This window comes from Pelodiscus sinensis, chromosome 7, assembly GCF_049634645.1.
Source record: "Pelodiscus sinensis isolate JC-2024 chromosome 7, ASM4963464v1, whole genome shotgun sequence".
Classification (NCBI taxonomy): Eukaryota; Metazoa; Chordata; order Testudines; family Trionychidae; genus Pelodiscus; species Pelodiscus sinensis.
This window is the reverse complement of record NC_134717.1, coordinates 42029221-42044378: the sequence shown is the minus strand read 5'-3', so window position 1 is coordinate 42044378 and position 15158 is coordinate 42029221. Positions and strand designations below refer to the sequence as shown.

The 15158-nt window shown below is 42.0% G+C and overlaps 1 protein-coding gene across 8 annotated transcripts in view; it reads left to right on the top strand.

The window, feature by feature from the left end:
* Positions 1-14668, top strand: part of LOC102463966 (neurabin-1-like) — a 93949-nt gene extending 79281 nt beyond the window's left edge. For 5 of the 8 annotated variants that reach the window (XM_075933636.1, XM_075933631.1, XM_075933633.1 and 2 more), the window contains 2 exons: positions 6018-6206; positions 13082-14668. In XM_075933636.1, coding sequence (XP_075789751.1) covers positions 6018-6206; positions 13082-13249 — 357 coding nt within the window. In that variant the 3' untranslated portion in view covers positions 13250-14668. Of the gene's footprint in view, positions 1-6017; positions 6207-13081 lie in introns of those variants that run through there. The other 3 variants (XM_075933637.1, XM_075933635.1, XR_012905215.1) reach the window with 2 other exon arrangements.
* The last annotated feature ends 490 nt before the right edge of the window (positions 14669-15158 follow it).

The window sequence follows — 15158 nt, the reverse complement described above, 5'->3', positions numbered from 1 at the left end:
ATCCCATATAGTTTGTTTACAGCCACCAGTCCTGGATCTCAATGTTCGGTGCTGTTATTTAGTTCTGATTTACCCTAAAATGTTTTGTAAGAGCCCAGTAAGCAGTGGAAGTGTTGGTAATGCTGCTCAACAATATTGACCACCTGTGTGGTTCGGCAAATTCCCTGGTTCAGCACTGGTCAGTTCCTGAGGGTGCTGGTCTAGGAAGTTCAACCTGTAGTTACTGCTCACAGTGACTAACCATCACCACCTCCCATTCTTTAAGCCTTCCCACACCATAAATTAAGTTTTTCAATTTAGGGTTTGACAAAGCCCTGGCTGGGATGATTTAGTTTGGGTTGGTCCTGCATCAAGCATGGGGTTGGAGTAGATTACTCCTGAGATACCTTCCAAACATAATCTTCTGAGAGTCTTTTAATCACATTTATTGCTGCATTATAAACTCTGTTAAATTACAAAAGGCTAACATTCTGTTTCCCCACCTCCTCAATATTCTTTAAAGAAATTTTAGCTATTGTTTTCTTTCTTCTACCCGCCCCCCCCCCTTGCTTTCACTGTGTGATAATGAAAAATAAAAACGTGTATAGGGTCAGAAACCTCTGACTTTTGTAAAGTGGGGGCTGTATTGTATTGTTTGTTTTAGGGCAGAAGCTGTTTTTAGCCCTAATTTCTCCGGTATGTATGTAATACATGTTCAAAAACCCTATACATTTTTCTCAAGGGGACTTAAGTTGGCTTAACTATGCTGCTTGAGGTTTGCATTTTTCATAGCCCTAATTTTTCCAACCTAATTTTCTAGTATAAACCAGGCCTGAATCTGACAATTTGAGTCAGAAATTATAATCTTAAGGGGTGGAGAGTGAAAGACCTATTGGCACCAAAGAGCAAAGAGTTTTGGAGGAACAGAAAATAAGATATAACAAGTAAATAAGATTATTTTACAAATTATTTTATGTAATAAGCAAATAAGTAAGGAGCATAATACTGTAATGTTAACATGTCATTTTTTAATAACAAAGGAAAGCATATGAGCCAGCTTCTGGCTCTCTTGGGGTATTCTAGAGAGAAAAGCAGCTGGAAAGAAGCTGGATCTGGCCAGCTGGGAATTCTGTTGATGTGGGGGAGCTTTGAGCAGGCATAATCAGTGTTAAGTGGCTTCTGCATTGCAACACTAGCATAGGGGGTGGGTCTAGGTTCGGGAATGATAATCTGAGGATATCACTGAGGCTACATCTACACTACAGGCTTCGTGCACAAGAAGCCTTTTGCTCTAGAGTTTTTGTGCAAAATCTTTTTGCACAAGAGCACGTCCACACGTCAAAGCACACCGCAAAAGCGATGTTCTTTTGCGCAAGAGAGCGTCTACACTGCTGAAACAAAATACAGGACTATGTAGCACTTTAAAGACTAACAAGATGGTTTATTAGGTGATGAGCTTTCGTGGGCCAGACCCACTTCCTCAGATCAAATAGTGGAAGAAAATTGTCACAACCATATATACCAAAGGATACAATTTAAAAAGATGAACACATATGAAAAGGACAAATCAAATTTCAGAACAGAAGGAGGATGGGGGGGGAGGTAAATGTCTGTGAGCTAATGATATTAGAGGTTATAATTGGGGAAGCTATCTTTGTAATGGGCAAGATAATTAGATTGTTTATTCAGACTCAGGTGTAAAGTGTCGAATTTAAGCATGAATAACAGTTCAGAGAATTCTCTTTCAAGTGCAGTCTTAAAAGGCTTTTGAAGCAGGATGCAGGTAATTAAGTCATTGAGACAATGTCCTTTCTGGTTGAAATAGCAAGAAACTGTTTTTTCTTTGTGATTCTGTCTAATATCTGTTTTGTGGGCATTGATCCTTTGGCGAAGTGTCTGAGACGTTTGTCCAATGTACATAGCAGACGGACACTTTCGGCACATGATAGCATAAATTATATTTCTGGATGTGCAGGAATATGTGTTCTTGATCTTATAACTCACTTGGTTAGGTCCAATAATGGTATCAGCAGAGTGAATATGTGGACAAAGTTGGCAACGGGGTTTGTTGCAAGGGAAGGTACCAGGGTTGGTATTAGTGTGGTATGTCCTGTGGTTGTTGGTAAGAATCATCTTGAGGTTAGGCGGTTGTCTGTAGGAGACTATGGGTCTGTCTAAGGAGCCTCTTGGAGTTTAGTATCCTGTTCCAGTATAGGCTGTAGTTTATTGATAATGTGTTGGACAGGTTTAAGTTGGGGGCTGTAAGTGATGACAAGCAATGTTCTATTGTTGGTTTTCTTGGGTCTGTCTTGAAGTAGATGGTTTCTAGGTATTCATCTGGCTCTTTCAATTTGCTTTTTTATTTCTCCGGGAGGGTAGTTGAGGTTTATAAATGCTTGGTAGAGATCCTGAAGTTTCTGGTCTCTGTCAGTGGGATTAGAGCAGATGCGGTTGTATCGAAGGGCTTGGCTATAGATGATGGATCGTATGGTGTGTTCTGGATGGGAGCTGGAAGCATGTAGGTAACTGTATGAGTCAGTGGGTTTTCTGTAGAGAGTGGTGTCTAATTTTCCATTGCTGATTTGTACTGTGGTGTTCAGGAAGTGGATCTCTCGTGTAGAATGGTCCAGGCTGAGGTTGATGGTGGGGTGTAGGTTGTTGAAATCTCTGTGGAATGTCTCCAGCGTTTCTTGGCCATGCGTCCAGATCATAAAGATGTCATCGATATAGCGTAAGTAGAGAAGGGGTAAAAGGGGACGGGAGTTGAGGAAATGTTGTTCTAGGTCAGCCATAAAGATATTAGCATACTGTGGGGCCACTGCTGGATGCTCTTGTGCAAGAAAGCTCTGATGGCCATTCACAGAATGGCCATCAGAGCACCTGTGCTTTTTCCATAGGGGTTTCTTGTGCAAGAAACCCCTCTGGAGTGTCCACGCTGGCCTTTTTGCACAATAGCTGTAGCACTAAAAGCAGTTATGCCTCAGAAAAGGAGGCTTACCTACAGTGGAAATAGCCCTCCCTTCTGCCGTTTAACTGCCCATTTAATTGCACAAGAGCTCATTTGAGGTGTGGACGTTTCCAAGGTTTTTGCGCAAAAACATTGTAGTGTAGACATAGCCTGAGTGTCAGCGCCTTTGAGTGTTGCCATCAGGAGTAGGTTAGGCCAGCACAGATCTTCCCTGGGAACTACATAGCTATAACAGATAAACTGATCGAGATTCTCTGATATACTAAGTGTCCACTTAATGCAACAGGGGAAAGCAGGTCCCTGAGGTTGTCTATCTGAAATATATCAGCCTAAGTACTGGTGTTCTGGAATGACAACAATATGATTCCCAGAAGGGTAGCCCTGTTAGTCTGCAAAAACAATGAGGAGCCCTTTGGCACTTTATAGACTAGCAGATGTATTTGGACATAAGCATTTGTGGGTAAAAAGCACTTCATCAGGCATCTGACGAAATGGTTTTTAATCCACAAAAGCTTATGCCCAAATAAATCTGTTAAAGTATGTCTACACTCGCAGCCTAATTCGAAATAGGGCTTCAAATGTAGGCATTCGAAATTGCAAATCAAGCCTGGGATTTAAATATCCCGCGCTTGATTTGCATCTTCCTAGCCGGGCACCATTTTTTTTTAATTGACAAGACCGAACTAACTGCTCGCGTCTACACACGGCTGTGAAACGGCCGTTCGAAATAAAGCCCTATTTTGAACTACCTGTTAAACCTCATTGCAGGAGGAATAATAGGTAGTTCGAAATAGGGTTTTATTTCGAACGGCTGTTTCACTGCCGCATGTAGATGCGGGCAGTAAGTCCAGTCTTGTCAATTTCAAAAAATGGCACCCGGGAGTGTGACCTGGGGTACGGGTGCAGGGGTTTTGGTTGTGACCTGGGACGGGGGATTGGGGTGCAGAGTCTGGAAGGGATATGGGTGCAGGAGAGAATTCTTGTGTGGGGGAGAGGTGTACGAGGAGGGAGTGCAGGATCTGGGAGGGGGTTGTAACCTGAGTCAGGAGTGCACGAGGTGATGCAGGGATTTGGGCTATGACCAGGGATAGCAGAGTGGGGTGTAAGGTCTTGGAGGGGACTGTAACCTGAGGAGGGGTAAGCTAAGGGGTGCAGTGTCTGGGAAAGTGTCTGAAGGCTAGAGCAGGGATGCAGAAAGTTTGGGTTACATGGGGTGGGAGACAGAGGGAGCAGAAGGTTAGGGGAGGGAAGGAAAGGGCTCGGTTGGCAGAGGTAGGCTCTGGCTGGGAGACCTTACCTGGATGGCTCCAAGCCAGCAACCCTACCTTCCACACTCTTGTACAGCTCATAGTAGCTACAGGGGCCATGTTTGCTGCTTTGAGCCTGGGGGAAGGGGCACTTCACATACTGCCTGTCCTGTAGCAACAGACAGCGGCTATTGACTGGAAACGACCAGTGGGAGCTGCTGGGGGTGGAAGCAGTGTGAGAAGCCTCTGCCCCCTGCTTCTAGGCTCTCAGCATTCACAGCAGCATATGGCCCTGCAGCCAGCTTTCCTGAGTGTCGCCTTTCCCCGCACTGCTTCCTTTGACAGTTAAACTTTCACACCCCTAGTTGACACATACAAGAAGGTCTCACAATTTTACAAAATAGCTTCAAAGCAGTGTTGTGTGAAATACTCAATGTACTGGATTTTTCTACCTCAGATGTCAGGCAGTAGTTTCCTGAAGTTCAGAGAGAAAGTCAACTGTACAAACTACTAATGGGATTAAGTATCAGAGGGGTAGCCGTGTTAGTCTGAATCTGCAAAAGTGACGAGGAGTCCTGTGGCACCTTATAGACTAACTGAAGTGTAGGAGCATAAGCTTTCATGGGCAAAGACCCACTTCGTCAGATGCATGTAGTGGAAATATCCAGAGGCAGGTATAAATATGCAGGCCAGGATCAGGCTGGAGATGACGAGGTGGATCCAATCAAGGAGGATGAGGCCCACTTCTAGCAGCTGATCTGGAGGTGTGAATTCCAAGAGAGCAGAAGCTGCTTTTGTAGTTAGCAAGACTGTGAATGGCTTGCTAACTACAAAAGCAGCTTCTGCTCTCTTGGAATTCACACCTCCAGATCAGCTGCTAGAAGTGGGCCTCATCCTCCTTGATTGGATCCACCTCGTCATCTCCAGCCTGATCCTGGCCTGCATATTTATACCTGCCTCTGGATATTTCCACTACATGCATCTGACGAAGTGGGTCTTTGCCCACGAAAGCTTATGCTCCTACACTTCAGTTAGTCTATAAGGTGCCACAGAACTCCTCGTCACTTTTACTAATGGGATTGGAAAAGGATTTTTTTTAACCAGTTTTGAAAGCAATATATTTCCGAGTACCAGAGTTCAGGATTCCTCGATCTGATGCTGTAACGCAAAATATATATTAGTAGGACACGTGCTCCAGATGTTTGTGACGCCAAGAGACTCCAAAACAAAACTAACCGCTCCTCTCCCCAAACTTTATTCTAACTGCATGTCCGGTACATGGTGACTAAAATTCTGGCTAAAGTTGCATTATGCAACTAACACTATGCGATTTATGAACTAAATGCATTATTCAGAGACATTTTCATATTTGATTGTGTTTATCAACAATGAATACAAACATGATTAAAGCAAACAGCTATTGGGAATTCTAATTTTGGGGATAATTTTTGCAAAGTATGAACAGGTTTACTTAACACCTATTTTCCAGGCCACCTGAATGTGTTCACTTAGGGAGAACCATGAGCACAAAAAAAACTGCTTGTTATACTATTGATTGCAAGTCCTATATAGGTCCAGAGCAACTTTTAAAACTTTAAAATCAATTTACTTAAATTTAGATCAAAATAAAACGTTTATAAGTTTTATATTTAATTTTCAAGTTCAGAATTGATTGTAAATTGATTTTGTGTGATAAAATTGCTAAAATTATATTGAAAAAACTTTGGTACCCAAACTCAGTCAATAACTGAAATTTGATGTACAGTTAAATTGGAGAAATGTTTCATTTTAAACTAGTCACTGTATTTTTCTTTATTGGTTAGGCACTAGAGGATGATTGTGTAGCAACAGGAAAACAAAATCAGTGGCACAGTAGACCAATTTCTGAGTGGACGACACAACAGGTATGCCATTGGTTAATGGGGATGAACATGGAGCAATATATTACAGAGTTCACCGCCAAGAATATAGATGGACAGCAATTAATGCTGCTTGACAGTGATAAGTTGAAGGTAAGTAGTTAGCCCCATGTGTATTTGTAATTTATAAATATGTGTGGAGGTTTTGTCTGACCATTCATATACTTCATTTAAATATAGATGAATTCTGTTCTGTTCTCTTTTTGTGAGTGACAGTTACTGCTGTGTGCTTGCTATGGTGGAGTACAGGATCACTTAGTGAATTACATCAAATTAAAGGTGACGTAAATCAAAACAATATGAAAAGGATACAATAAAATGAAAGAACAAATGAAACAGTTGTTTCTTAGTGGCAATGTGTTAAAATGCAAAACAATTAATATGCAAAACAATTAATACCCAAATGGGATTTGTGTGTTTTTTCTCAAGTGGCAAAATAGGTCCTGACTCACTCTCATACATTGAACTGGAGCATACTATGCTGAAATTTGTTTTTCATCCAGATCCACAGCTCTTAGATGAAAATTCGGCCCTCTTTCCCTAAGACAGGACTGGGTATAATACGGCCCATGGGCCAGATTTGGCCCTCCAAACCTCCAGATCCAGCCCATGAAGGCAGAGGGAAGCCCCAGGCAGGCTTCCAGACTTGACCCGCAGCCCTGAGCGCCATGCACAAATGCAACTGGAAGGGCTCTGTTTCTGTTTTAAAACTGGTGGGGAAGAGGGAAGTTTTAGGAGCTGCCCTGCCCCTAGTACATTCCCATTGACCAGTTTCTAGCAGAAACCAGCCAATGGGACCTGCTTCTTGAACTAAGAGGCAGCTAAGAAGAATCACGCCCCCTCTCTTGGAATCAGTTATTCATGATGCACATGGCCTGCCAAGCAAGCAGGCTGGCTGGGAAACATTTTAACTTCTGCAGGCAGGCAAGCAGGCTAGTTTGGCAGCTGGCAAGTAAGTCTCTTAGCCACAGCCTGCTTCTGGCATCCCAGCCTTTTCCTGCCCCAACTCTTCCCCCCTCCCCCAAACATACCCAAACCCTCTCTGTCCCCCTCCTACACCCATACCCCCTCCCAGATCTGGTATTCCAATCTCCTGCCCCAGATCACAGTACTCTCCTATCCTAGGTTACATCCGAAACCCCTGCACTCCAGTCGCCTGCCCTAGGTCACAACAGCCTGCTTCATCCCAACTCCCTCCCAGACTCCAGTCTCCCTCCTGCACCCCAAGCGCCCTTCTGCACCTAACCTCCATCTCAGACTTCGCATCTCCTCCATTAATATCATGGAAGAGTATGGCCCTCGACCACTTTCCAAAATCTTGGAGTCGCCCCTAGGGTTGCCAGATGGTTTCAACAAAAATACTGGACACACTTGACATTACATCACAATCTACATTACATCTTATTTAGAAAATACTGGAGATTTTTATTTTCTCATTTATATTTTCTCACTTTGTTTCCTGAACAGAAAGCTCAAATACTGAAGTGTCTGGTTCAAAACCAGAGACCTGGCAACCCTAGTGTTCTCTCTTCTTCCTCCCTCCCCCCAATAAAAAATTATTGTCCACCTCTACACTAAGATCTTACTACTTTCTGATTTGGCTGTTGTTGAACAGCCTACTGTGATTTTTTTTTTTTTAAGAAAAGCCCTTCCTTGCACGATTTCTTGATATATATCTGGGTTTAAAAAATACAGTTAGAGACAACCAGCTGCCACCTTGAGGTAGTCATTTTCCCTCTGATAATTGCATGCTATATGTCCAGTCCAGTTCTTCTTTGTTCATGCATGCTACTGGAGTGCTTTTGGATTGTCAAGGTATTATGCTAAAAGATTTCTCAGAATTCAGTATAGTTGGAAATCAAAATCTAGTGATTAATAGCAGGATTAGAAAATCTTTTTATGAAGGAAAAATGTAGCTCTGTGTACCTTTAACTTTGCCTTTTTAAATACATCTGCTTCTTGGAATAGATTTGCAAGTCTAAGTTTCCTGTAATTTTAACATAGAAATGTTTCTTTGGACAATAGAGAAAGTGATATCCATTAACTTAACAGATAAATGTAACTATGTTTGGGAAGTGTGCTTCAAGCAGTCATTTTCACAGTGTTCCACTGGGAGTTCCCCAATATAAAATAACACTATTATCAGTTTCAGAAGGGTAGCTGTGTATTAGTCTGTAACTGAAAAAAATTAAAAAACAATGAATAGTTCTGCAGCAGTTTAGAATCTAACAAAACATGTAGATGATATCATGAGCTTTCATGGGCACAACCCACATTTTCAGATGAATGGAGTTAAGAAGTATAGGATACTGAAATCAGATGCTGCCCTCTGCTGATCAAAAATTGAAATGCATTCTACTCACAAATGTTATTGTTCCTATTAATACAATAGTGTCATTAAAGAAGATGAAATGTATAAACACCTTGCAGGTTAAAATTATGGAAGATGTTTTCAGTCTTACTACTCCTACCTTTAATATTATAGTAGTTTCAGTTGCCTAAAAAGTACCTTGCTTGGGGCAATTTTACTCTAAATTTTAAGTAATGAACATGCTTTTGCAAACTAAGACTAGTGGTAATGCTTCTATGAATTTATTTAGAAGTCTAATGAATTTTTTTAAAGGGGACTGCAGTGCTTGGGTTTATGCTGTGCTAAAGTATAAGAACCTGGGAACAAAATTTAAAAGAAAGAGACTATAGAGAAGTGTAACTGTCAGGTATACAGGGAAAATAGACTAGAGAGAAATGTCTGTACCTTTTCTAAGGCTGGGAGGGGACACTGCTCCAGGGCAGAGTGGGAAACTCAAATCAAGGGCATGAGGGCCAGATCTGGGGGCTGTGAGCTGGGGCCAAGGATGACTCTGCTCGCAGCCCTGCCCCCTACCGTGGCCCCAGGCTGGGAAAGATGTGGCAAGTGGCTAAGATTGAGGGTGGAACTGGCAGTAGAGCTGTGCCAAGGGTGGAGGATAAGGGATTGGAGCAAAGCTGGGGACCGGGAGTGGCTAGCTGTAGCTTCCTTCCTGCCCCTTGTTGGGGCTGGCTTGACTCTACCATGCTCTCCTCCCCACATCATTCTCCTCTTTCATCTCACGCCATGGGGATACAGCCCTCTGTTTGGGGACTTCTACTTTTAACACATGCCTTAATTGACAGGGAGAACGGTGGCAGTGTCAACAGAAGGGGAAAATGGAGGCAATTTAAGAAGGAGCTTAGGTGTTTGGTTTTGGCCATATTGAGTTTAAGCTGATAGCAAGATATCCAAGAGGGTCACATGTGTGAGGGAGATTGAAATATAGTACTGGTTGCAAAGAAAGAGCAGAGCTTTTTGAAGAATCACAAGAATGATACTTAATGCTGTGTAAATGGATGAGCTCACTCAGAGTAAAATAAGAAGAACAAAGACCTACGGCAGGGGTGGGGAGCCATTTTATGTCAGGGGCTGCTGACCCATATAAAAATCTGTCAGTGGCTGTACAAAAGTGAGAAGCGAAGGAAAAAAACCCACACTGATGTGGTTCTGACAGAAGCAGAAAGACACACATTCACACCAGAGCCTACGGGGCCTGGACTAGTAGATTTTATGAGTTGCCCCCTAGCATCGGGGGTGAGGCCAAAAATGAGGGGTTCAGTGTGTGGGAGGAAGCTGCGAGGAAGGGGTTGGGAGGTCAGGGTTAGGGATGTTAAAATGTGGTTATTTTACTAATCGAGTAGTTGATAGAATTTTTATCAATTACTCGATTAGTTGGTAGGGGAAGGCAGTCAGCTTGGGCCGGGACCAAACCTCTCTACAGAGCTCTGCAATTTAAAATGCAGTAGGAGCTGGGCAGCCTGTCCCCTGAGCTCCTACTGTATTTTAAAACTGCAGAGCCATAGAGGGGTTTGGTCCCAGCCCCTGTGTGAGCAGGGACTGAGCTGGCCTGCCTGGCTCCTATTGCCTTTTAGATCAGATCTGCCCAGGCTCTGCATTTAAAACATAGTATGAGCTAGGCAGGTAGGCAGCTTGGTTCAGTGCCAGCTTGTGCCAGAACCAAACCCTGCTATGTGTCTGCAATATAAAACGCAGTAGGAGCTGGGGGGCAGGCTGCAGGCAAGTTGGGACCTTCCGCAGACAGGGTCTGTTGCCGGAGCACCCTCCCCTGCTTCTCCCCCTCCCCCCGTTGCCTCTGCAGCAGCGACGGGGGGCAGACGGCACCACAGTGACAGTATTGAGGGGGAACCGACTTTTAAGCTGGTCCCCCCAGCACTAGTTTCTGCTTCCTCCTCCCTCTGGCTGCCTCTGATATAGAGGCGGCAAGGGGGTATGTGGAATGCGAGTAGTCGAATTGACTACCCAATAAGCCTAGACTTATCAGGTAGTCAACTAGTCCACTACTCGCTTATATCCCTAGTTGGGGTAGGAGGGAAATGGGGACAATGCTGGTGTGGGGTCCAGTGCTGGGGGTGGGGTGCCCTGAGCCTCACGGGCTGGATCCAGGCAAGCCAGTGGCCGAATCCAGCCCGTGCCTTAGGTTCCCTACTCCTGACCTAAGGACTGAGTCCTGGAGAACCCTCTCTGAATGGGCAGTGAAGGAACAGGCTGAGGTCTACAGTAGAATTTCTACATTACACAGCTGTATTGATATAGCTGTGCCACTGTAGTGTTGCTACTGCACGTTGTATGCCAATGGGATAGAGCTCCTCTGTCAATGTCATTAATCCATCTCCCTGAGCAGCAGTAGCTATGCCTCTGGGAGAGCTTCTCCTGCTGACAGTGCTGTGTACACCGGCACTTAGGTCAGTGAGACTTACAGTGCTTAGAGGGTGGCTTTTCCAAATCCCTTATTTAGTTACACCAAAATAAGTGCTACTGTATGTGACCCGAGACATAGGAGATTCAGGAGCAATGAGGATGGAGTATTAAGAAGGGCATGATCAAAAGTAGGGATGTGAATGCATAACCTTAACAGTGGGGTTAATGGTTAACCATTACCTGGGAGCAGGCCCCTGGCCGAGGCCTGCTCCAACCCAGTTGTGACAAATGCAGGGGCGCTAACCCTCCCCTGTTAAATCGTTAATCGGTTAAACTTAACATTTAACGAGTTAACTAATTAAATGGCATTTTACATCCCTGATCAAAAGCAACAGAAAGGTATAAAGAGTAGAACTAAAGACGTGAGGTTTGGGGAGGGGCGAGATTAGTAGATCATTTCAGTAGAATGGAGAAGAAAAAAATACTGAAAGGGCTGAAATAAAGAGCTGAAGGGGGGGATTATATACAGCAGTTGTAGGCTGCATTGCTGAAAAGTTGAGGTGACTAGGAGAGAGAGGGTGAAGCTCTTGGAGAGAAACTCTTGTGGGATGTGTGGTGGTGTTTGAGGATTGTAGAGAATAGTGTGGGCTTGCATTGTAAAAGGAATCAAAGGGCAATGAAAAGCTAAAAAAAGGTTTAGGAAGGGAATGAGAATGGAGTAGTGCAATAGAAGTGATTGGTATGGGCTCACGGGAAATTAGGGTTAGTGCCGGCAGGGGAGTAAAATACATGTTACTAAAAAACCAGATTTTTAAACAGAAAATAAAAATCTCTTCAGTTACTTAGATCTCACCATTATGTTGTCTTTTCAACTTCATTCATGATAATGTCTTCAAGAGCAAACAGAACCTTAATTTCCAAGGTAAAGTCACCTCAGAAAAAAATACTTCAATTTTTTTAAGGGGTGAGGGCTTGGAATCTTTGAGCTTCCCCCTTTTTGCTTCTAATGAAATGATTTAAAAAATGGACATAAATGCGCTTTTCCTTAATGTGTCTTGAAACCATTTTTTAAGTTGGATTTTGGCTTTTTTTTATTACTTTGCCTTAGCGGTGTTAAAATTTGCACCAGAGTGGGGGCATGCACCTTTGATTTTACAACATCAGGTGCTAAAAAGTCAGCCTTAATAATTTTGACCTTGTCTCCTAGTGTAGACATGCCCTTGGTTTCATGTACTTCACTGAACCTCCAAGAATTGTACGTGACTTGATCTTAAGTTGCTTGTTAGATTCCTGCAAGTTTGTTTCATGGGTATTTTTCTCAATCGACTAAATACCATAGGTCATTAGTTCCCAACCTTTTTAATACCATGAACTGGCAAACCCCTTCACAAACTTTTGGCAGACAGGTAGCATTTTATATGCAAATAATAAATATGCAAATAAAATGTTGTTGGTCTGCCAAGGGGCCACTGCAGCAGCCACCCATCACATGTTGGCTGCTGGAACTGAAGCTGGCTGCTCTGCGGTGGCTCCGGGGCCAGGGTATGCCCCGGCCGCCAAACCCACCACAAACAGCTGCCTCAGGTACAGCAGCCATCTACCATGTGGCAGCTGCTGAAGCTGGCTGCTGTGCAACAGCTCAGAGGGCCCCGGGGTGTACCCCAGCTCTGTCTCCCTGAGCTGCTGCAAAGAGCTGGCTTCAGCTCTGGCAGGGCCCAGCAGTTTGCAGCCATAGGTGATTGATATGAGTTCAGCCACATTTTCAGTAAAGGAACTGGGGAAGTAGGAATACAGTAACAGCAGTCAGTGTATGTAAAATGCAGCTGTATCAGGGGAGCCAGAGATAAGAGTTTAGTTTGATTTTATTAGAAAGTCTCAGATGGTTTACTTCCTGTGAAACATGCTATTCATAATACAAAAGCTGCCCATCTCCCTTGCTCCCGTTTCTCAGCAAGGTATCCATCATATTACATTAAAAATAAAAGCGGCGAGGAGTCCTGTGGCACCTTATAGACTAACCAAAGTGTTGGAGCATAAGCTTTCGTGGGCAAAGACCCACTTCGTCAGATGCATGTAGTGGAAATTATCATTAAATGTAAATTATCTTCTATAGATTTATTCCCTTTGTCTCCGATGTAAAGAACTGTAGTTTACTGTAGCTTGTGTAATACTTCCTTGAAACTAGGGTTGATGCCTCTGTCTGAAAGCAGAGTACCTAAAAATACAATTTCTCTTAAAGGCTCTGGGGGTTTCCAGCCAAAATGACCGAGCCACAATAAAGAAGAAAATTAAGGATATTAAAAAAACACAAGAGAAACTGGAAAAGCAGAAAGAAAAAGTTCAAAAGAAGGAAAGAGAAGTTCGCAAGAGTGGCAGAGTGGTTGCTGCCATAGAATCAAGCTGCTAAAATGATGTAGTTTTATTTTAGTACAGACTTACTTCACCTTGAAGAAGTGAAACAAAAATTGTACATAATTGTACAATTGAGGAGGGAAAGTGCAACAGTTTAACATGGTAGGTTATTTACTTTAATGTCTGTAGTACCTCCTCATTACATGTTCCATTAAAATGAAATGTTTTCAATATTTTATATCTAGTTGACTCTGCCTGTACTAATAGTCAATAATTTAACTTTCTGCCTTAAGTACTGTGCGTGTGTCTAAGACTGCTATATAAAAACACCATATCCCTGAAATATCCATTGAAACTTGTATGTTTGTAGAAAGTGGGATATGAGGTGTGGGAGGGTGGGAAGTATTCATTCAGATATTAGCCAACTCTTGCAGTTGACAAACTATAAATACTCAGTTTAACTGGGTACATGATCAATAGAAAATCCTACCATCAAATTCAGTGTGACACTGTTTATCTGTTGCCACTAATGTTGTATAATAAAAAAAATTAAGAAAACAGCAATTTCAAATTTATTTAAAAAGAACAAAGCATGTTATTTCAAATGTAATGAATTGTTTTCTTTAAAATCTTGTGTTTTCCTGGTAGTCCATTTTTAATTCAGAATGTACTGTAATATATGCTGATTTTTGAATTTCTTGTGTTGCAACTTACTGAAAAATGTATAAGTAGTATTCACAAACTACTTATGTGAAAGTATAACACTATATTCTCTTTGCAAGCTACTATGGGGTGTTGGAACAGGGTGTAAACATAAATAAAAAGTTCATTTTTGCATAGTTTTCCTAAATAATATAGTTTTATAGTTTTATGCTATAAATAAGATCCATTTGCAATTAGTATTTCTCTTTTCTACTCGCTACAAGATTTTTGGGGACCAAATCTATATATTTGCTAATTTTTAACCATACTGTTTTTCCATACTTAAGACAGAGATAATAAATGTTTTCTACAATTTTCAAGAAAGCACTGGGTTACTGCATTGTATTTAATTGTTCAATTGTAGATGACAGACTTTCTTTTTAAAGGAGGATTTGATTCTTGAAATAGTTTAGAACATGGTTTGATATGTGTTCTTGTGTAATTACATAATAGCTTCTAGAAATTACAAAAGCACATCCTTAATTAGATTTCAGAAGAATAATGGATTAAAAATACTAATTCCATCATGGAGTGGAGCAGAAAATTACAAAGTCTTAGCATTCTGAATTTCTAGTTAAAATATTTCAATTATGTGGACCAAGTTCTCCTTTAAAAATATGAATTAGTTTTTCATTTTTTATTTAAATGATCATTTCAATGTCTGACATTTCTCAAGTGTTTAAAATATGGAAAAATTTTCTGGAATTCAGAAGAGGTAAGATCTGTGGAAATGCACATTCATTCTCATTTTCAAATAAAATTTAAAAATACATGTCTATTAAATGTCTTCTCTATTTATTTTAGTGTTTTTAATTAAGAAAACATATTGCTTTGCTTAACTTTAATTCCTAAGAAATTAGATTATCCTTGACATCTAGTCAATCAATTTCCAGAGGTTGAGTGATCAAGAAGTGATTTGTTGCTGGCAAAGGAGGACAATATGTCTACTGGAACAGGTTGGTCAGAATTCTAGGGTGCTACAAGACTGCAATGCCTGGCATTGTTTCCATCTCACCCTGGATTCCCTCCCCCTTGTGTATGTGAGGAATAAGTGAAGGGCTGGCTGATCAATGGAATGGAGGTGGTTGTTGTGTCCTAAGGTTTTGTCTTCTGCCAGCTTCTGCACCATGTTTGACGATACCTAAATAGTAGTTTCAAAAGCCTGTCTCTGCAGTGCTGTGGCAGTTGAACAGGAGCAGAGAGGTACAGATGAAGTGACTGGTTGTGGTGCATGTGGAGTCTTTGAAAGAGAGCCTCCCTCC